The 23,332-nt window shown below is 40.0% G+C and overlaps 2 protein-coding genes across 2 annotated transcripts; one reads left to right on the top strand and one right to left on the bottom strand.

The window, feature by feature from the left end:
* Positions 1–196: 196 nt before the first annotated feature.
* On the top strand, positions 197–6,163 carry LOC100702618 (monoacylglycerol lipase ABHD12). The gene is made up of 13 exons (XM_003442974.5): positions 197–310; positions 564–782; positions 2,015–2,117; positions 2,341–2,460; positions 2,649–2,679; positions 2,779–2,824; positions 3,534–3,663; positions 3,769–3,806; positions 4,217–4,296; positions 5,046–5,128; positions 5,233–5,311; positions 5,404–5,537; positions 5,651–6,163. Exons 2-13 carry the CDS (start codon positions 680–682, stop codon positions 5,676–5,678), a joined length of 975 nt encoding a protein of 324 aa, XP_003443022.1. The 5' UTR covers positions 197–310; positions 564–679; the 3' UTR covers positions 5,679–6,163.
* On the bottom strand, positions 5,824–18,082 carry pygl (phosphorylase, glycogen, liver). Its single transcript, XM_003442862.4, has 20 exons — positions 17,840–18,082; positions 17,293–17,394; positions 17,099–17,177; positions 16,635–16,738; positions 14,640–14,771; positions 14,187–14,298; positions 13,777–13,859; positions 13,543–13,680; positions 13,018–13,110; positions 12,632–12,778; positions 12,356–12,519; positions 10,998–11,112; positions 10,716–10,817; positions 9,301–9,448; positions 8,205–8,263; positions 7,978–8,119; positions 7,687–7,894; positions 7,468–7,602; positions 7,305–7,371; positions 5,824–6,444 (listed from the first exon to the last, which is right to left on the bottom strand). The coding sequence occupies exons 1-20, from the start codon at positions 18,080–18,082 to the stop codon at positions 6,256–6,258; spliced, it is 2,562 nt and encodes an 853-aa protein (XP_003442910.1). The 3' UTR covers positions 5,824–6,255.
* Positions 18,083–23,332: the final 5,250 nt, after the last annotated feature.

Raw genomic sequence — 23,332 nt, 5'->3', positions numbered from 1 at the left:
TTTGAGCCGTGAAAAAATAATAGAATATAATTTTATTTTTATATTTCAATATCACAATAATCTTCCAGTTTAGAACTACGAGTTAAAAAGAACTAACATAAATAAAATACACTTCAGCTAAATACTTCTAATTTATTTGCCCAAACCACGCGGAGCCGCAGTATAACGACTAAAGAGCCGCATGCGGCTCCGGAGCCGCATGTTGCCGACCCCTGGTCTAACGTGTAGATTTCGAAGAACTTTAATACCCACAATTCCTTGCGGCCACTTATCAGCCGGGTTTGTTCCTGTTTTGTTGATTACATCGGCGGTAAGGGAGTTTGTGTCCCTAAATATTCCTTATGCATGTTTTTTGCTTTTCTTTTTTTTAAGTTAAAGGAAGATGTCCACAGGCATTGAGTTTTTGCCTTCTTTGGAGAGCACTGCACTTTGATCGACTTTATTTCTACACGACTGACTTGCTGCATGAAATATTAACCAATAGCAGAGCGGCAGAGGAGACGATTAGTCTGAGAAGAACGTTGACCTCTTTTCACTTTATTTCACAACACTCTTGTTGTCAGGACAAGATCCCTGCCGGATTCAGTTCACTGGAAAGAGGAAAATTCGCATACCCTGATCTGGACAGCGGGGCAGATTGTGTTGCTGTGGAGTGGAAATAATTTCACCCGTGGCAGAAATGAAGAGAGCTATTTCATTTCTGATAACTGTCTATGTCTCGGTGCCTGTCATTTTATACCTGTTCCCTTGGATACTGGGCCAAGTCATATTTGCTCACGTGTGTAAGTAATGTGTCGCGAGGCCTGGGTGTTTATTCAGAGTCAAGTTATTACATGTCGGATAGAGCAGATCTATCATTTAAATGTTTCCTAAATCGCCATACGCAGTGTTGTGTAATGTTTATGACAAATGTTCTCATGGGAAATACTAATGCTGAAACCACCACTGTTAACAAGTTAATCAACCTGTTGATCAAGATTATGTTACTGAACATCATTGCCATTATCCTGTTAAGTTCATTATATTAATATTTAGATATTTAAGGCATTATCAATAGAAGATTTACCCATTTCATTTGATATGTTACTCTGCTGTCAAAAAGAATTCGATCAAGGAGTCCTCTGAGATTGGTGTGATACTTATTGTGTATTAAATATCAGAGTAAACACTTGAGATTTCCTAGTAGTCTGGGTTCATAGAATACAAAATGAGTTAATACCAAATGCTAGTGGCAATCGACTGCAACCACCACAATAAGAAAAGGTTTTTAATTGTCTTTAAGATGCTATTAAAATTGGATTCAAACAACTTCTATTTGAAGGGATTTACATAGCTTGATAACAAAAGGTTGTTTCTTCTTTACAATAATAATTAGTATTACAGGACAGCCTGGCCAATGACATGCCATCTTTCTGTAATTTTACACATTTATTTCTTACAATTTAAGCCCAAAAAGTCTGATTTCTTTCATTTACCAGAGCACAATTTTTCTGTTATGCCGAAAAACTGAGGTGTGCTTTTTAAATTGCACGTTTCCCCCCCTAACACCAGTGATTAAGTGTGTAGTTAAACTTCGTTTGACATCCATGAGGTAGAAGAAGGAGATAGAAATAGGAAGAAGAGCGAGGGATGATGGAGAGAAAGCATGATAGGAGACATTTATCAATCTTTAAATTCTGTGGAACTGACAAAGCAACAGCACGGAGTTTTGAGTTTTCTATTATAACAGCCTGGTTCATAGTAGAAGAGTCCAGGTGCTAGACAAATAAGACTGCTGTGCAGCTAGAATCCCATATCAGACAAGGACAGGGCAACTTTCCTCTCCCAAAAATCCAGCAACTGGTCTCCTTGGTTCCCAGGTGTTCACTGTACTGTACAATTTGATATGTTACAGTTTAATGTAGTTCAATATCTCATGGCATACAGTACACTGCAGCATAATCTGATATAATCTAATAAATCACAACACGACATACAAAAACATGCTGACCTTGTGTACTTTTGTTTCCTGCAGTGAGGTTTCCATTCTTTGTGGATCTCAGCAGACCTGAAGATGTCCTAAACCACACATGCAATTTCTACCTCAACACAGAGGAGGGAATCTCAGTCGGAGTGTGGTAGGTCATTTTTGGGATCCTGTTGTGTCCATTTATGTGAACCACTCGAAAATACCACTTGCATATTGAGTACAGGTGGCTCCAGACTGAATACAACAACGGTGTAATCATTTAGCTGGACAAGACCCACTCAAAAGCCGCCTGCGTATCTTGAAATGTAAGTGGATTTGTTTGTATTGTTCACTCTTTCCCTTTTGTCCCTCTCCGGCTTTGTGTCTCATAGGCATACGCTCCCTGCCAGCCAATGGGAGAAATCCGCCAGGAGAAGCCCTGAGTGGTACCGGGAGACTCTGGGAGACGGCACTCCTGTTATTATCTATCTCCACGGCAACGTAGGGACCAGGTGGGATAAGAGCAGTAGGATAGAGATCCTTGAACTGATCCTAATGGAGTCTAGTGGGTATTACAGGACTGCTCAGGCCCCTGGTTTTATCCACAGGAACAAAGCGCACAGGGGTTTGTGGGTCAGAGTAAATGAGACTGAAAGCCACTTGATTACTTGTATTCATTGCTCTTATTTTGCTTCTGCAGGGCAATAAATCACAGAGTACAACTGGTGAAGGTAAAATTCATAATCTGAAGCATGTTTATTTTTTAAATTCTGGTAAAATGCTTTTGACTCTAAGCTTTAAGATGATATTCAGATGTTTTTCTTTTGTAGCTCTTAAGTGCTGCGGGGTACCATGTCTTATCTTTAGACTACAGAGGTAAGATGATTGTTGCTCATTAAAGGATCATTTTTCTGCTACACACAAACCAGATCTTCTGTTTGTTGTCCTGGAGGTTTGGAGCTATATATAAAAGCTCAGAATAAACACTTATAAAATACATTTCTTTCCTCTGTCAGTAATAACTGCATATATATCAGGACATAATAAAGAATTCACCTGGTCCTTAGCAGGTCTTTAAATCATTTAAATACAACACATGACATATTAAACAGACAGACGGCCTTGTGACTGACTGTAAAATACTTTGGTGTGCAGAGTAGTTCATGGTTGACTTAATGCTGCAAAACGAGCCCGAATCATCACCCCTCCACCACTGTGCTGTGCATTATGGTGAAACATCTCTTTGGGCTCATCTGTCCAAAGGACATTGTTCGATGAGCCTTGTCATTTGTTCAGATGCAACTTTGCAAAGTGTTGTTTATGGAGAGAAGAGGCTTTCTCCTGACAACCCTTTCAAACAAGCCATAATTATTCACTCTTTTTCTAATCGTACGGTCATGCACTTTAAGTTTCTAACTTGAGGCCTTTAGAGTCTGAGATGTGGCGTGGGTTTTTTGCAGTTTTTACGAGAAGTGCATGGTCTGACCTTTAGAAAATATATAACAAAGGAGAATCTGTTTAAAAAAGTCATCATAAGTCTGTCACTGTCAGTGAGTATACTGCATAATCAATATCTTTTAACAAGGTTTTGGAGATTCCACTGGGGACCCCAGTGAAGCTGGATTGACCAATGACGCCCTCTACCTGTACCACTGGGTAAAGAAACACAGCAGGGGGAATCTCATCTGTCTGTGGGGACACTCGCTTGGCTCTGGGTCAGTTTCTCATGTCATGTCAGCCATGTCCACCACTCATGATGCAAAGCTAGATGAAAGCTTTAGTAAGAAAGGAGTTTAAAACATAATTGTTTTTTTTTGTAGGGTGGCAACCAATGCAGCAGTGAAAATACAGGAGCAAGGTAGATATTTAAGCTTACTTTAAATGCCCACTCTACCATGGGAAATATGACTTTTAGGGTTACTTACGGCTGTGTGTGCATGTACAGCCTGTGACTGCCATTTTTCCACCTATCCTGAATCATTTATTTGTTCACGAAGTCACCGTTACACTTCTTTTCCACAGGAGAAAGTTTTATAGATTACACTAGAAGTAGTAACAATTATCTATGAATAGGGTTGAACTACCTCGGTTCAAAGTGCCTCACTGTTACAAACCCCTTTGGCTTAATGTGCATTTTGCAGTTAATCACTAAACAATGCAGCATGCTGTTTCATTAGCAAGAAAACAGACTATAAATGTAGTTTTTAAACTCCAATCATTCATTTTATTTTCTGTTTTAATCAATTGCACTTAAATGTCTTTAATCAGGGTCTGCTGTTGATGCTTTGATCCTTGAAGCTCCATACACAAGCGTCGGAGAAGTCGTAGTCAACCATTGGTTCACTAAGGTGTGGACTCATTGCACATTTATTTATCTGCAGCTGCAGCCCTTGGGGGTATTTAAATATTCAGCAAAACACAGCTCTGTTTACTTTTGTCTTGTTCAGAAAAAATGTCATGCCCTAATGAAGTGATTGTTAAGAGATTAATCACTTCATTAGAGCTCTGGCTAAAGTTTGTGTGATTTAAAAAAAAAAAAAAAAAGAAGAAAAAGAAAAAAAAAGAGCCACTTCAGAATAAGTAAGTGAGGGGTGAGTTGCAAAAGACGAGACTATAGAGGCACCACAGCTTTCGGTTTTACTTCTCAAGCCCAGTTTATTTCCTGTTTAATCTATACCAATAAAGCAACAGTTACATAAGAATAATTGTATTGTTAAAGCCCCTCAATCGTAACAACAATTGTGACAGTTAGCTGCCCCAAACTCAGTCTAGTTTTGTTGGCATTCTCTCACCAGCATCACCAAATATTTCCTTATAGTGCATCACTGGGATTCTCTAATGTTGGAGGATCTTTACCATAAAGTATAAGGTGCTTTGAGATGACCGATGCTGCAAAGAGGGATGATATTAATACAACTGATCTAATACAGTGTAGTTTTGTGTGAATTGCTAATATTTACTCCACCTGGGACACATTTATAAAGTAGACTGGAGTCTCTCACAGAACCTTCTGTTCTGCCAGTGTTTTTGTATGCTGTTACAGTGCACAGGATATTGCAACATATTTGTGCAAAACTTTTTCCATTTTTTCTTCCAGATGTACAGGTTCCTTCCAGGATTTGAGAGCTTGCTGTGGAACATAATGAAAAGGACCAGCATAGTATTTGCTAATGATAAAAAGCAAGTGTGGCGTCTTTTACTCCGAAAGCAATGCCAAAGAAGTGTTCTGCATTTTCACATTAGATCTCTCTCACTCACATGTTTTTACTCCAACATCTTTGCAGCTTGAAGTCGCTGATCAGTCCACTTCTTATTCTGCATGCAGAGGATGATAATCTTGTTCCTTATCACATGGGCCTGGAGGTACAGCTGGTACTCTTCCTCTCCATCTGGACAATTTCCTCTAGTGGACTTTGCTGCTTTCTTGCTGAATACGCTGTATTTGTTGTCTCCAGCTGTACGAGATATCACTCCAGACTCAGAGAAAATTCAACACAGATGCACACGTTGACATGATCTCCTACAGTACAAGTCTTGGATTCTCCCACAGCAGCATCTACTTGGATCCCAATTTACCAGATGTGGTTAGGTAAGGTAATAGCTAAAATTGATTAATTGCTTTTCCATTGAAGGCTGTCCATTATGTTCATTTTTAGGTCCCCTTAACCCCTAAAATGAAAGCTTTTTCTGCTTTGGTTGCAGGAAATTTCTAGAAAACCTGAGACACTAGAGTGGCGTTCCCTCCTCCGGGCTCACAGTTCCTCATTTCCCTCATTGCTTTGTAGATTTGGTGAAAAAAGTCCAACACACTGGCCAACTTCTTGCACAAAAGCTTCTATATCTTACAAAGATGTCAATAAAAGCACAGTACTGTATGTCATTACACTCTGTTTTTATTTCAACACTGAGATGAACAACTGTTGATCAGAAATGTAAGTTTGCATACTTAAGTTACAAATGCCTTTAAATCCTTGAAATTGTTCTGAGTTTTTACAGAAATGTCACAAATGTGAGAACAGTCAGCCGACTGTGATCCTACTGGATTCCTGAAACCTCCACCCACCCCCATAATGTTAAATATGAGCAAGTTATTTGGAAATACTGAAGCTTGCTCAGCACAGTGACTCACAGTTTAAGCCTACTACGTGCATTGTGCTAAAGAAGTGTAACAGTGCTTTGACAATAAAGAAGGAGGAAAGAAAAAAAAAAAAAAAAGAACTCCAAGTCCTCAAACAGTTCAGTGATATGCAAATTGAAGGCTTAAACCAAACAGGAACGGTTAATATGCTGTAAACAAAAAGGCCGCCTCACATTTTCTTAAGAGCTTTGACAGTTTCTTCGATGGCTTCCCTGGGCTCGCTTGGTGGTGGGATTTTGAGGTTGGTCGGCTCCACGCCCCACACCTCTGTGGCGTACTCTTTGATGGTTCTGTCGCTGGAGAACTTTCCCGTTGCAGCGATGTTCTTGATCACCATCTTCGTCCACTCCACTGGATTCTTTTAGAGAAAAACAAAAATATAATTTATCATTTTAGGTTTTATAGTTAGTCTTCTAAAAGTGTGATGGTAGCAAATACTTTTTGTGAATGAGTGTGCAAGTGCATGCATCATGGTGAGACTCACACTAGCCAGTTAATTTTGCAGGTTTGTGTATGCATGTGTAAAGTCCTTTAAACCTCCATTATTTTTAATTAAGCAGCAAGGGGCTTTCTCAGTTTCCAAAAGAATTCCTACTGCTTTATGACCTCAGTGAACATATTTTAGTGAGTTTTTGGACTCAGTTGCTAGTGTCAGGTGTTATTCAATACAGCATGATATTAATTTGGTAAATGATGGCCCACTTTAGAATTAAAGATAAATGAGAAAACAGGATATGGTTTTGGGCGTGGTGACCGTGTGGTTGATAAGCTGGTACTGTATGAGTGTCAGAACCATCAGTTTCTTTAAAACAATGTCTGCCGTCAAGTGCCCATCTTTTATATGCCAAACACTGCACATCTGTCTGAACAGATTTTGTTAATAACTGTGGAACCCTGTGATTAAGGGTTTAAAAGCTACTCATGCTTTGGTTTATCAGCAAAAGTCAGCTGGTATATTCCAAGTCCATGCAAGATGTTCTAAAGTTTTTGTATTTGTAAACAGCGAGAACCTCTTCCTGTGGGAAATGATTAGAAATGGTGCAAAATAACAGTGTAGAGAAGTAAAACTGTAATTAGAGCTGCATGTGCTACATTAAAGAATTTGATACTATACAGATGCTAAATGGGGAAATGTACAATTGCTCCTTTTGTTTTTCATAAAAACAAAAGGAGCAGACCAATGAAAACTTTGCAAAGGTGTTGCAAAGTAAATATCACCTTGTAGAGCTTGCTGACTTTTTCTTGGCATTTCACGTAGGCTTCAAAGTCTGCAAATACCTTGAAACTGAAAAAACAAAACAAACCCAACAAGCGTCAGATTTTTAAGACATTAAATTGTTGAAGACAGGCAGAGCTGATCATGCAACTTGAAATTACTCACCGGTCATGTTTGAAAAGCATCTCGGTGAGATCTTTGAACAGCTCTGGATTTTTGGGGCTAAAGAATCCACTTGTGATCTGATCCATCACTTGCTTCAGCTCAGGAATCTTTTTGTAGTATGCCATAGCGTCATATCTAACAAAGAACAAGTAAGAAAGGTGGGTTTTTGCAGCATTAAGTTACTTATAAAAGATCAAAGTCTGTGAGAGACTTCCTTACCCCTTTTTGTCCATTTCAGCTACATCCTCTACCCTCATGCCAAAAATGAAAAGGTTCTCTTCTCCGGCCTCCTCGGCCATCTCCACGTTGGCTCCATCCATGGTGCCGATGGTCAGGGCTCCATTCAGCATGAACTTCATGTTGCCCGTTCCTGAAGCCTCTGTGCCTGCAGTGGAGATCTGCTCTGACAAATCCGTAGCAGGAATCACTGAGGAAGAGCACATGAAAATTTAATTACTTGCAAAATATCTTTCTCACTTTATCTGAGTGGCATTTTAAAGTGAATGGTACCTTTCTCTGCAAGAGACACTCTGTAGTTCTCAAGAAAGATGACCTTCAGCTTGCTGCCCACCACAGGGTCGTTGTTCACCACATCAGCCACTGAGGTGATCAGCTTGATGATCATCTTTGCCATGTGATACCCTGGTGCAGCCTGCAGAGGGTCAAACACAATCATAATCATTACCCTTCCCAGTCTGTTCATCGCACCAGAGTGTTTGATTTGGCTGAACTGCTACCTTTCCACCGATGATCACAGTTCGTGGTACAAAAGGTGCGGTAGGGTTCATTTTGATGCCTATGAAGCAAAATAAAAAATAAAATAAAGAAACTCAATATTAGTGATTTAAACAAAAACCATCTGGACTCAATTCATTTTCAGTAAGTTGCTGATTTAGTCAAAATTAATGAATTAAAAACCTGCTCACACATTTAGGGCATGGAGCAAAGCACACAAAAAGCAGCATTTTACACACTCAGTCATTTTAAGTTATTTTCAGTGTTTTAAATTTTGGGCATTTGCATTTTTACAGATCCATCAATTTCCTGCTGGCTTGTTTGTGAAATTTGAGAAGAAAAACATTTGGGAAATATTTTCTGCTTTTTTTTGATGAGAACAAAAAAAAAAAATTAAAAAATAAATGTTACCAGTCAATATCCTAGCATAAAGAGCAGAAACAGCTTAAAAAATAAAAATTGGGCCCAACAGTGCAGATCTGCTAGGCTGCTGCCTGCTCCAGCTGTACATACAGTTCTCAAACTGAGGGGAGCACTGAGCCACTGCAGGTGAACAAACACGAAAAATATAGATTGAAAGAATTAGTTATGCAGGGAACAACAAGTGCCTCATTAAAATTCAGCTCTGATGTTTTTATTGCCAAAAAACTGACACATGGTCAGCAGAAAACGTGAGAACTCCTGAGCTGAGCACATCTACATAAAGCCAAAATGTAATCTTATGCAACTCATTGGCTTGAAGCTCAGAGTGAAGCTGCCAGGATTGCCACATTGCATGACATATATGGCATGTGTGTGCAGAACATTTCCAAAAAAGGAAAGGACTTTGAGTGCAGGTATAGTCAGCATCATGCTGCACAGAAGAAAAGTGCTGATGAAACTGATGTCCTGTTTATTACAACCTCAGGGCTGCATGGAAAATTCCCACAGCTGATTCAGACGGCCACATTCTTCATGTTTGCTTTAACATGCACAGCTGGGTGGGGAATCTGCCACATCGAGACATGTCAGATTGTGTCATGTAAATTATCACTCAGAAAATCAGCCATTATTAAAGCTTTTGGCACTGAGCAATCAAACTGCACGTGCTGCACGTACGGTTGTACATGGTGATTATGTGCAGGCAGTTAAGGAGCTGGCGCTTGTATTCGTGGATCCTCTTCACATGGACGTCAAACATGGAGGCTGGGTTGATTTTCACTGGGTACTCCTTCTCCAGGTACTGGGCAAATTTCACCTTGTTGTCCTGTGAGAAAAGGAGAAATGTGTGATTGGCAGGAAGTTGCTGATGTGAAATTCCTGAATAACTGACGAGTGCCGCCTGGACACGTACCAGGTTTGAAAACCACAAACTGCAATCTTGCAAAACACAATAAGATCGTTTCAGCCTGCAATGACGTGCACAGGCATTTAAAAAGTGAGATGTAATTTTCCACTGAGGACCAAATTTACAGTTTCATGGTGCAGCAGAACAAACACTACCATGCAATCATAAGCTACATGAGCATAAGGACTAATGTTTAGAATCAATTCATGTAAGAGGAGATAATTTATTTGAAATTCAGGAGCGGGACCACACCTGATACGACCGGAAAAGGAGTGTATGTCTACCTATGCCTCCAGCACTACAACCTGTTGTTCCCACTTAAAAAAAATAAAGGTCATTCACTTTTCATTAACACATGGGTATCTGCCCAGCCTGGGAGCCGCTGCAAGTCCCCCCTCTGAGGCCTTCCCCAAACCGCAGCATCAATTCACGATTGCCCATCTGCCATTGTCCAGTCTAACAGAGGATGTGGTCCCAGCTAGTGAAATTTTTTTTTTTTTTTTTTTAAATATCAGAAGACACCAATAAATCAAATTGTAAGCCTCAATTCTGAGGCATTCTTCAATCCAGTGCCGTTACAGCATTTTCTGTCTGGATGGTGGTGCAAGGAGTATTTACTAAAAGACTGCAGAACAATGCTACGACTGGTATTAACAGATATGATTTCAGTACAAACAATAGGTGATGCAACAGTGTGTAAACCAGAACCAGTCCAGTGTCAGATGGTTGTTAAATCACTGAGCAAAAAAAAAAAAAAAAAAAAAAAAAAAAAAAGATTTTACAGCACAACACCTGCTTTACTGCAAGGGATCGCAAGACAGAAAAGAAAAAGGGATTTTTAAATATTCCACGACTACTCTTATTTCTGTAAAGTAAAACGAATCAACTATGTCTGAAAGATGAATGTAGCTCAATATCGTCTTTCAAGTGTTTGAGCATTAGAGTGCTTTTGACTGCTCCCTTATTTCCTGATGCCCTTCCCATTTATCCAGGCTTCATACCATTGCTGGGACTTCAAATCCGTGTCCTCCCAGTTTCAAATCAGGGATCTTCTGCATGTAAGACACTACATCTGGAAGCCACTCCCAATGAAGTATAAATGCCCACTTTTTAAAATTTTACTCTTAAAAGCACAGTAATTGAATAAATCTACTCAGGTACTTTGCAGTGACACCTTCCATGTTACCTGTTTCACTTTAGAGACATCGCGGATGAAGGTAGCATCATTAACAAGGTCATTCAGCATCCGCAGCTCACCGAGGTCCCTCACATAGTCCTCCCCGATGGCCTGAAAGACAGTTAAGGTCAGGCTAAAATATGCAAACACACATCGACAATTTACACTTCAGCAGACTGTTTGTAAAACAGCAAGTAAATGCTCTGCCAAGAACACAGCCGCTTGATACATCTCTAAAGATTTAGAGGTCTTAAGCGGTCTCTTGGCATCATTACTGCAGCTGAAACAGACCTCGGCTATAAGCTCCGCCAGTCCAGGGTTACAGAGGAGCAGCCAGCGTCTGGGAGTGATGCCATTGGTTTTGTTCTGAAACTTGTTTGGTTCTAGTTCACTGAAATTACGAAACCTAAAGGAGGAAAGAGAGAAATGTTCAGAAGGATAGCTTTTATAGTAAAGCTTTTAAAACCAGCAGCAATACTACAGCATCTGTAATGGTCTCCTTAACCACATAGCATTCATATACAGAAAAATGAGTAATTATCATCTCCTGCTGAATTTGTAAGTTTGCTCACCAACAAAGAAACAGTCTAATTTTTAATGGTAGTTTCATTTTAATAGAGAGAGACACAGAATATCCAAAATTCAGAAAAAAACAAAATCCAAACCCCATTACTTAAAAGTTACAAATTGATTTACATGTCATTGAGTGAAATACAGATTTGATCTCTTACAACACACCCAGAATTCTGGCCTCCATGGATTCTGGGCCACATGGGCACACTGATTATAAATCAATTACAGATATTCCTAATGTCAGCTCTTCGTGTATAAAGCACACCTAGGTATAAGACCACCATCATACCACAAAAGTAACAGAGGAGTGGCTAAAGGAGCACATTAAGGTCCTGGAGTAGCCTAACCAGTCTCCAGATTTCAGTTCTATAGACAATCTGGGAGCTGAAACTTCAAGCTACCAAGTGGCAGCGAAGAAATTTAAAGGGTTTAGTGTTTCTCTAAAGAAAAAGAGTTTGCCAAAATCCCTCCTGAGGCGTGTGCAATCCTGGTGACCAACTATCATCTTACTGCTGTGCTTTCAGTAAGGGTTTCTCCATCAAAGCCATTTTTTGATTGGGGATCACTTATTTCACTCAGTGATATGCAAATCAGTCGATAACTTTCATGTTTTGTTCTGGATTTTTGGTTGATATTTTGTCTCTCTCCATTAAAACAAAACTACCATAAAAATTTATGTTGTGTTTGCGTCTTTGGAAACGAGCAAACATAAGCGTTACCCATTTAGCTCCCGTTTTAGAAAAAAATTACACATCAACAAGCAGCCATCTGAAAATGTCCTTCAGCATTACAGTACCAGACGGGTAGTGAGGGTTTTTGCCTTTAAGAGTTGCAACATGCAGTTGATGTAATGGTGAATAAAAGAGGTAAAGATTCAGTCCTGTCGTAACATATGAAGCCATGCTCATTTAGCAACAAGTGGTGCAAACTTTCTCTTTTAAAAGAATCTGTTATAACGACATTTAAAGATTTCCATTTTAAAAATCACTCAATTTAATGGCAGCTGCAGCGCTCGTTTGGTCTTTAGTCTGATATTCGATCGACTTTTTTACTGCATCCAGCAGCACAGGGCTTACACTTGGGTCTTTATGATGTTGGAGTGTATCTCAGCGACTCCGTTGACTGCGTGCGATCCCACGATGCACAGGTGCGCCATGTTCACCCTCTTGGATCCATCCTCTTCAATCAGAGACATTGTCCTCAGCTTGTCCATGTCGTTTGGATAGAGAGCTGCAATTTTCTGCAGAAAGAATAGATGGTGACATGTCCATCCCATGAATCATCAATGCAGTTTGTCATTATAGACACTCTTAATGCAAAACTAAAGAACTGAAAAAGTCCAGTCTACGTACATCGAGGTGGGCCTGATTGATCTGGTAGATGATTTGCAGGTGTCTGGGTAGGAGTTTTTCCATCAACTGCACAGGCCAGCGCTCCAGAGCCTCGGGGAGGACTGTGTGGTTAGTGTAGGCAAAGGTGCGCCTTGTGAGGTCCCAGGCCTGAAAATTAAGATAAAGTTTATTCTTTTGCAGTCATTTACACACATTCAAGTCATCTCTTCTCCCAGTTGATTAAAAGCCTCCAACTGCCTGCATTTTACTTCTTAACATAGCAGTCAACTTCTTCTGCTTTGCCTATGCAATACTGAAGCGTCGGTTTCTTGTGCTACCTTACTTGCCCATAGTTGTTCATGATTTCCTAATTAAAGCTTGTTTTAAGTCGGTCAATTTCTACTAACCGTGTCCCAGTCGATTTTCTCAATGTCCAGAAAGATTCTCATCAACTCGGGGATGGCCATGGCCGGATGTGTGTCATTTAGCTGGATGGCGACCTGGAAAACACAGCATCCTGTATTTAGATGTTGGTTTCCTTCCTGTTGACCTCCTATAATTGTTGCTATAATCTCTTTGAATTAAACGCACACATTGCTTAATTTTTGCTCCAAATCAGATAAGCACTACAGGTCGTGCATAAATTTAATATGCATGGTGAATGTCTTTCCCTCATCTTTCTAGTAGATCGCTGTTCTGCTTTAATCTTCTATGAAGACAGAACTTTATTGTGCAAGTGAAGAAGTATCTTTGAGAAAAACTGACTGGTGCTGCCACTGTTTGGAAACAGCAAATTAACTGCTCCTTGCTACAACAGGATGGTCAAAGTTACAAAATACAATGAAGTAATGCACTGCAAATCCACTGAAACAGATGCTACCATTTTGCCTTTATTATTATTATTATTATTATTATAAAACTCTGATGGCTACTTTGTCTGGGAAGCTCTTGAATGACGTGCGACCGGGTACGCCTTTCTTAGTGGTCTTGAAGCGACGGATGATGTCTTGGAGTGTGGCTGCCACGACAAAGTATTCCTGCTTCAGACGAAGTTCTTTTCCTTCGAAAAACTGCAACAACAAGTGTTACAAGTGGAGGAGAAAGGACCTCTTTTGCACTTAATGCAAGAGAGTGACGATATTGAAATTGACTACCTATAAACTTACATTGTCATTTGGGTAGAGTACACGGGAGATGTTCTCTGCCAGGTTTCTGTCCAGAACGGCTTGGATGTAATCTCCCACATTAACTACAGACAAATATTACAAATTCAATGCTTTAAATTTAAAGTAAAAGAACAAAGATGTGCAGGGGGGGGGGGGATGCAGCGTTTGAGGGATTTGGCAATGCATAAATCTTGTTGCATGTTTCCAGTCTTGCAGCAGTTGTGCAAAATTTGTCAGTTGAATACTAAAAAAAGGAAACGTGATTTTAAGCAACTATGCATTTGCTAGGTGTAATTTCCGAGTTTGTTCTTGCAATGACAAAAAGTAGTTGGAGCCACCGCTGGTAAAAATATTGAAGCAGCCGTCTCACACAGAGAAATTTAAATGGACAGTAAAAATTCAGCACTTACAGTCTTTCAAGTTGAAATCATTGGGGGCGCGGGCAGACCACAGCCTCATGGTGTTCACAGTGTTGTTCATATAGCCAGGGATGGGTGTGTCATAAGGCATTGCGAGAACCACCTGCAAGTTAAAACACACACAAAAACCCCTAAAACACATTTATAGAATACTGTGATGTACTTTCCCGTTTCCCGGACTGCCCCAATAACCAAAAACACACCATAAATTAACATTTTTTTTATGCCTTCTTAACAATATTCTTATAGTAGGATACTATGCTGAAGAGCTGGTGTGCGTCCATTTATGGATGTTTGTCTGTTTTTAATCCAAGTTTCTTGGAGGTTCTGCTCCATCTTGCTGATTCTCATCAGCTGCGACTAATAAAGACTTCCATATTCATGCATTGCTGAAATAACCTATAAAACCCGTTTCTTACTTCATCGATAATTCTGTATCAGTACCTGAGTGTCAACCCATTTTGGGCCATCTCTCGTTTCCTCCACTCGTCCATAGAAGTGCACGGGCAGCATGTACTCGGGGCGAGCCTTCTCCCAGGGGTTTCCATGTCTCAGCCAGTCATCTGCCTCTTCCACCTACAGTAGGTCACAGCAGGGCAAGGAGAAGTTAGAGCTCCAGGATAAGAGTCACTGAACGTGACACAAAAACTCCACTTAGAGCACGAGGTCCAATCAGGGCCCTATTCCAAGTGGCATGCTCAACAAACCAAGTTAAATAATTAACTCTGAATCGATCATCTCAGACTGGAGTTGAGAATTAGTTCAATCAACTCCGAGTATATTGACCTTGAGTAAAGCACGTGCATGAGTAGACAAAAGAAAATCATCACGATTCATCATGGCAACAGGTAAATAAAGAGCAGAAGCTCTATTTTAATAAAAAACAAAACAAAACAAAAAAAACGAGAACATGTCTCAGTGCTGATTATGATATTTTACTATAAAAGACAGGAGAAAACAAAGGAGTTATGTTAATTTGCTTGGTCCACTCGGTCACCATGACAGTGGGATGGACCTGCCCTCAAATCAGTTTTTCATTAAACAAAAGCTGTTTTTGCAGAAGTTAAAAATGTCAGGAATATAGGTCATCTTGGGACAAACATTCAATGATCAGTAAATGCTGGGACAAAATAAATAAATAATAAAATAAAGGGAACATAAATGGTTTAGGACAGGATGAGCTGAGAAAGAGTTAAAGTAGATCTAAGGTAGATCTTGCCTTAATCAGTGATCCTTTTTTGGATCTATCCTGCTGTGAAAGTGGGCTCTGACCTGGACACGGGTTGCAGATCTGTTATGTGGAGTCACTGCAGTCTGACCCACTTAGACTGAATTGGGTGATTTTGAGTGAAATATTCAAACTTTTACAAAAGTAATCAGATTACAAGCAGATTGTCTGCAGGCTACTTTTTAAAAATTCACTTTCAAAATAAATTTTCATTCAGTTTTAAGGTCATTTCAGCCTCATCTTTACTCCAAACAGTGTGGCAGACTTTGCACAGAGAAGTTATTTAAACAGTGATTGCTACAGTATTGTAGAGTAAATGTTTCCAGTGGGGACCAACTGACTGACAGTCTGACAGCTGCATTAGTGTCCACAGAGTCACAGGGTTACAAAGAGGTAGGCTACAGATTTTACTCTGAGCTGATAACGACTCTGGAACGTAATCACCGCCTGTGTTCTCATACATTGGTGACTGAACGATCATGAAAGTGCTCGTCTTAAACATAATAAAATAGTGACCTGCTATCCAACTGGGATCTTTGATAGCAACTTTATGTATGAGGAAACGAAACTGAGCATCAGTCAGCTGGCTTGTGTGCTGCAGGAGGGGAGGAGTCAGAGTTTGGTGAAGAAAACCTCCCAGTGATCAGGTGAAGTTTACAGAGTCCGTTACCCCCATGATTGACTCACAGTTGAGGTTAACTCATCTCAGGGTTCACAAACTCTGAGTTGCTGGCTACAGCAGCTTCCTCGAGTAGATTTTGAGTTTACACTGTTTACCAGCAATAGGGATTGATACATGCAGGTTCATTCACACTCTTCAGGTTTATAGGTTGCTGTTCAGAAGTCCATGTTTGCACTGAGAGTTTGAACTTCAAATAAGCAGCAAAAAAATCCAAAGGGCAGAGGCCTTTCGCTTTATCACAAGATACACAATGTTTTGTTCCTATACAATCAACCAACCAGCTTCTTGCATCACTCGAGCAGTGCTAAACAGAGCTGAACACAGGTTTTTATTAATGATTAGCTTGAAGAGTATTCTGACCTAATAATTTCTACTTTGGCCCAAATCAGCCTTGAGAAGACAAAGAAACCAAGAGCTCTAGAAAAGTGAGAATATGTGGTTGAGTTTAATCAGTTTCATTGTAGTTTAACTGCAAGAGTCCACAAAAAAGGGTAATTAATGTAAAGCTTTGAAAATAAGGTGCAGGTACCTGCCAGCCATCTCTTATCTTCTGGTTAAAGATCCCATATTCATATCGAATGCCATAACCGTACGCTGCAAGTCCCAAGGTGGCCATTGAGTCCAGGAAACATGCTGTGTGCAGAAGAATTAGACATGAAATCAGAAACATAAAACCCCTTTAGTGAAATTGGAATTGAATTTATTTTAATGGCAGGAAGTTAATAGAATAGGCACATAGAGATATTTGATAGAGGACTATCAAAATAACCTGGAAATAGTAATGACGTATTGCTGTAGTGGAGATAAGGAGATAGGGAGTTCGCCTGCAAAATGACTCATCTTTAACCCTTTTGCAGAGTTGCAGCACACTAAATTTTATTTTCTGTTTTCCAGCTTTTCCTGTTAGTTAGGACTCCCAGAAGAGAGGGTGGGCAGTGAAAACCTTTTCCGCCCTTTCTGTCAGCCTCCTTTTAAACACTTGCATTATTTTACCTGCCAGTCGGCCCAGACCTCCATTCCCCAGCCCTGCATCCTCCTCCATCTCCTCCAGCTCTTCCATATCCAGGCCAAGCTACAGCAAAAAAGCAAAAAACAAAACAAAAACAGAAAAAAAATCAGCATTGTCATTATGTGAGGTCAGCTTGTGCGGCTGTGGATGTTGCAGAAATTGCTGCAATAAACCAGACCTGATAGATGGCTTCATCGCAGGCGTTCTGCAGCCCGAGGTTGATCATTGTGTTTTGGAGTGTTCTGCCCATGTAGAACTCCAGAGACAGATAGTACACTCGCTGGTCATGTGGAAAGAAACAGAAACACTAAATATTTGCACCTGCTACATCTTTTTCACCTATCAGTCTTCAACTACCCCAAAACACTGATAAAGTCTTTGTGTGACTGTGGCTTTTGTTGCAGTTTCAGAAATGAAGCAGTAAGTGCAATAGATAGCCATTTTTTTTGCATACAAAAAAAAAAAAAAGAACAGTGACTCATTGTAACAGGGAAAGTTTAATGCAGCGTTAAAGTACCTCCCATAAAAAGGGAAACACTAAAGCACATAAAGTTGTAGTTTTTTTGTTCTCTCGTTTTAAATTTCAGGAAATGCATTCCCTGAGGAAACAGTTTACATGTAGAGATATTTTTAATCTGTCAGTTTCAGAATAGGTTGGCTGCACTACAGCAATGTGCGCGTTTGTGGCGGAGTTTAACTTTGCCACTAAAACTTCTTGGTTTTACCTTTGGGTCCGCCTCATAGTAAAACTGCTGTGTTCTGATCCATCTTCCCACCAGGTGATCTCTCACGGTGTGGGCCAGGGCAAAGTAATAATCCCTTGGCGTTGCAATGTTTCTGTCTTTCACCAAAGTGAAGTGCAGGTGTCGATTAAAGCCCTTCTTCAGCTCTGCCACGTTCTCCACTCCCACGATCCCTCTGATACTGATCTGCTTGCGCTTCTCCTGGTCGGTGAGAGGTGTCGCCATGGTGGGTGCGCAGTTTCGGGCCTGAGAAACAGTGCCTGTCCTGGACTGAAAGTGAAGTTAAATGGGAAGAGAGTTGCCGTTTTCATGCACTAGTCTCCTCCTCATGCTGGTTGTCATTGGTGAGTGCAGGGGGAGGGTGTTGCCCTGTGGTGCCTCTGCTGACCTGAAACACAGCAGGAAGCAGAAACACCACAGATAAAGAATGAATGGCTCTTTATCTGCAGTTTTTTTGGTATGATTTGATGTTATGTAAAGGTGAGGAAGTGCTGACTGCCGTGAGTGCTTTTATATGTAACGTAACAATACATGCAAATATGTATACAAGCATATAATAAATATATAAAATATGTTTTAAATATAATATAGATTTTTTTGCACGCTGTCATTTTGGGTAGCTTCCAAACTCTGTCCTGCCCCTCCAGTAGGTCCCTAGAGACACACCAGAGGACAAATTAATAATTTTATCTCAATCGAAAACTTAACTTTTTTATTCTTCATATAATTACTGAGGAGTTAGAAAATCACTAATTTGCTGTTCTGCGCACCTCATGTATTGGAGTAAAATATAAAACTGAATTCTGAGCCACCAAGTGGCTGAAGGGGGTAATGCAACAGCTAAAACTTGTGGCTCTTCTGATACATGTAAGAGAATTTGGAAACCACTTTCCGTTATTTATGTATGTATCCATATATTGTTATCTGAACAGGATTTAACAACAACCATTAACGTTTATGGTTTGTTCATAGCTCAGGCTACACTACAGTGTGTATCTCTTGGATTGTTTTCAATGTAATTTTTGTATTATGGTGTTTAAATTAAAAATAAAGTAAATAAAATAAAGATATATAAAGCAGAATAAAATGGGACACTTGTGTAAAGTGCAAGTGCCTCAAAACTATCCATAAAAATTATTCATTCAAATTAAAACCTTATGTCTGATTAACTGACAGGGTTAGTCATTTGGTAGACTTATCTCTTGGTTGGTTTTACTTCCTGTCTTTGTCTTTTTCCCTCTCATTTGTAATTGTCTGTCCCGTCCTCATTGGCTCCACCTGTTACTCATTTCTCTGCAACTCCACATCTAAGCCTTTAACTACCCATTTACCCAACATATCTTCATCCACCTGCTGCTGTTCCCTTTGTTGTCTTTTTGCTTTCCTGATGTGCACATCTTCTAGCCAGCCTTTTCAGCCTGCACTGAATCTGTCTTGCCTCCCGAATCCTTCATTTAGGTTCTCATATTGACTACATATAACAATAACACCTTGTTGACACCTATTTATTGAATATTCACACATACAGAAAACACAGAGGCTCATATTATACTTCAAATCATCAGAATAATAGCAGTAATATGGTAATGATAGACACTGGAACAATCATAGTAATTATACTTTGATAAAATCATAGTAATACATTGATAAAATTCTCCACAGAGATATTTCAGGTTCACCGGAAATAATAATAAGCGATGACATTCCACTTTGGATCAAATGGGGCAAAAAAAAGGAATCACTTTGGAGTTGAAATGAGGTCATAATGAAGGTAATACACACACACATTCACAGGCGCACGCGCACACACATACACACATAGACTGTATGTATGTACATTTGGAGATATAACACCCAGTGTCGCCCAGCGACTGAGTGCAGTCCTTTTAAGAAATAGTTTCCATATTTGGCGAGGCTTTACAGTAGACTTAAATCATCCCCGGGTTAATCTATTTAATGTTCTATAAGTATATATGGCTGGTTTAGAAACAATAAATGTTACAATCACACACTTTTGAATGTCAGCACCCCAAGTGTTCAGTTCAGAAACACAGATTCAGGTCATCTTTTTAAATCAAAGAAGTTAAAATATTCTCACAGATTATTACACAAGTGTGCGCAATCTCACATTAGACATATGGAAAATGTCTCCAATGAACTATTTTGCTGAGTTAAAGCCACATTGTTCACGTGTCCCGGATTCTGAGGTTGTGTAATGCTTTGATAATGGATGCACTTGTCTGCGTATGATTGAAAAGAAGCTCTCGTCGCTCAGTGACCCACTGCTGAATGCGTTATTTTCCGCTATCATAATTATGGCTGAACAAAGGGCTTACCTTGAAAAGCAGCCAGTTAAATGTTGCATAAATCAAAGCTTGAATTCAGCCTTGGAGCGAAGGCTGTGCAGCTTGCTGAATGCTGCAGTCAGTACACATGCACGTACTCTGTCATACTGTACGTTATATTTTCTTTGTGCAGCCATTTTAGCAGTGCCACATGAATTACAATCACTGTAATTACATGGGACAGGAAAAGAACAAAAAATCAAACCTGACTGTGATTTTTCTCCCCAGTGCTGTGGTTGTATCAGTGGCAAACATAACCATTGTTTCATTTCACCCTTTCACAATATAAAAATATGTAGCAGCAGGTGAATTCAGGCATCACGGATGTTACAGATGACTCTGCTGAAGCAACGAATCTAGTTCGTAGCAAAGTTTCATAAATCTTTTGGGTACTGAAGAGGGGGAAAAGGCACACCCATGAAGCTCAAACACAGGATAGCACCTTCTGTGTATGCTAGATACGTGATGTATGTCTCAGAGCTACGATGCTCCAGGAAACTTTACAAGCAACCTGAAGGGGCAGCAGTTCCATTCTACATTTTGACTTGAGCATTGACTGGCAGCGTCCTGCAGTTGGTCGAACTCTGTAGCTCAGATACATTCATGTTCCTCTCAGGTTGATTTACCTTCTGGTCTGAGTTATCAGGCACACTGACCGAAAATTAAATCAGACTAACAAAGGAGCTCTGAACAGAACTGCCATCAATCCAGTCCTATGTTGTTGAGGGGCTCAGTGTAAAAATCTAGTTTTAGGATCATTTAAATTGTGCAAAAGTCTTGAGCTACCCCTCATTTCTTTTTATCTTGCTTGGTTTGGGCTCCGGGGAGGTCAGTCCATGACCGATAATTTTCCTGATGATGTGTGATTGATTTGTTGCTAGTCAGATGCTTTCTAGATGGTATTGCATGATGGATCAAAATCTGGGCAGCACGGTGGCACGGTGGTTAGCACTGTTGCCGCACAGCAAGAAGGTCCTGAGTTCAATTCCACCATCAGGCCGGGGTCTTTCTGTGTGGAGTTTGCATGTTCTCCCCGTGTTTGCGTGGGTTCTCTCCGGGTACTCCGGCTTCCTCCCACCGTCCAAAGACATGCAGCTTGTGGGGATAGGTTAATTGGATAATCCAAATTGCCACTAGGTGTAAATGTGCGAGTGAATGTGAGTGCAAATGGTTGTCTGTCCCTGTATGTTAGCCCTGCGACAGACTGGCGACCTGTCCAGGGCGTACCCCGCCTCTCGCCCTATGACAGCTGGGATAGGCTCCAGCGCCCGCGGAAGTGAATGGATGGATGGATGGATGGATCAAAATCTGTTGGTATCCCGCTGTAGAGAGTTTTTTAGGCCTCCCATTTCTTCTTTTCTTCTCCATTTGCCCAATTTCCTCAAATGTTTTAAGGACACACTGCACACCATGCCAAGATATGTCAAGTTTTCAGCTAATAGCTCTTTGGGAATCAACTTCCTGGTGCAAAAATACTATTTTTCATCTGCCAAACTGTGTTATGTTTGAAATATTTCATAGATTTAACTAAAGAAATTGGAACAAATGATGCGCTTTGTGACAGGCAGCTAGTAACAAAGTGCCTAAAAGTGGTTCTTTGTGTAGACACAGCATTGTTTCATCACTTAAGTTAGATGTCTTTTAAATGTTTTAGTGATAGGTCAGTGTTGAGAAGCTTAACAAACAAAAACATTTTTCTCAAAATGGTCAAGTACAAGGGCTCGGCTGAAAATGAGTGAAAAAGCAGCAAAGCCTTGAGAAAGTCTGGAGAACTATTGCTAAAGACCACTTTCAACATCTGGTTCATTGGAAGGAAAATGTGAAGAAATGCAGGGGTGGCTCAAGAGTTTTGCATAGTACTGTACATCTGAGTCATGGTATGCATTTTCCAAAACAAACTTATTTAATTTAATCATAATTTAAGGGAACTTGGAGGCAGCAGGGTTCATATTTTGAGGGAATAAGAGAGAATGCACAGCTGTTTTTTCCCCAGGGGCCCCTAAACTAGTTGAAACTAACCATGATTTAATGTATTAGTAATTGTAGCTAGCTTCTAATAAAATTTGGTGCTAATATAACTTTTTCACTAAACAAATGCAAACTAATGTCACTCACCTCAACCTCGTGTGCTTTTTTAGAGCTTGTTAGCAAGTGTTCACACTTTTGAGCTAAACAAAGTAAACATTATCCCTGCTAAACACAGCATGTTGGCATTTCCTTTGTCATAATGTCATGGTAACAGCACTTGGCATGGGTTAATCTTAAATAAATCAAACTGCTGGTCTGACATTGTGGCTCACTGAGGAAGCCAGATGTGGTGCCACAAAACCAGCCCAGCGTCGCTTTCCTCTCCTGTTGCTCTCTAATGAAATTCAACTGAGAAGCTTCCTCAGCACGAAAACAAACTCTGAAGTACATTTTAAAGGCGACAAAATGTTTCTTTCTTTCTGTAACAGCTATGTATCAACTGAAGGAAACATGAAGAACTTTCATTGAAAAACTCTGAACATCAATAACTTATTTAGCTATACACCTCTTTGCAATAGATCATTTGAATAACAATAATAAAAAACTACCAGTACTCAGTCACCTACATTTAAAAAAGCCAGAACTAAGCGAGCTGCTGTAGCACCTTATTCAAACTCACTTCTATATGATACATTTATCCAAAACCCCCTCTTTCCTGTTTTGAGAGCTGCACTGCAGAGAAAGGGTGCATGAAGGCCTCGCTTCCAGGAGCATTTCAGGCTGATACTGTAATTTTCCTTTTTCTTTATACAAACGATACAGAAGGTTCACACAAGCTAAGCCACTAAGAAAAGCGTTTCATTTATACGAACGAGGATATGACAGTGACACGGCTGAGAGTCAGGCTATTGCTCTCGTCCTCGGATCGTTACGGCTGCTGACCCATCTCAACCAATCCTCACACGCTTTCATACACATGACCTCTCATTCTCCCTCCGTGTAAGTGTGTTCATGAGGAGGAAAAGATGTGTTTTTGAAAAAGAAAAGAGAGGGATGAGCATGAAAAATAGGATATATTGAACTGTATGTAGATGGTATGATGGGGGCTCTTTTTTTTTCTTATAAACTCATTTACAAAACAACACCACTTTCTTGGCTATCC

Source organism: Oreochromis niloticus, linkage group LG19 (genome assembly GCF_001858045.2).
Source record: "Oreochromis niloticus isolate F11D_XX linkage group LG19, O_niloticus_UMD_NMBU, whole genome shotgun sequence".
Lineage (NCBI taxonomy): Eukaryota > Metazoa > Chordata > Actinopteri > Cichliformes > Cichlidae > Oreochromis > Oreochromis niloticus.
The sequence above is the reverse complement of the archived record's forward strand: the minus strand, read 5'-3'. Positions and strand labels throughout refer to the sequence as shown.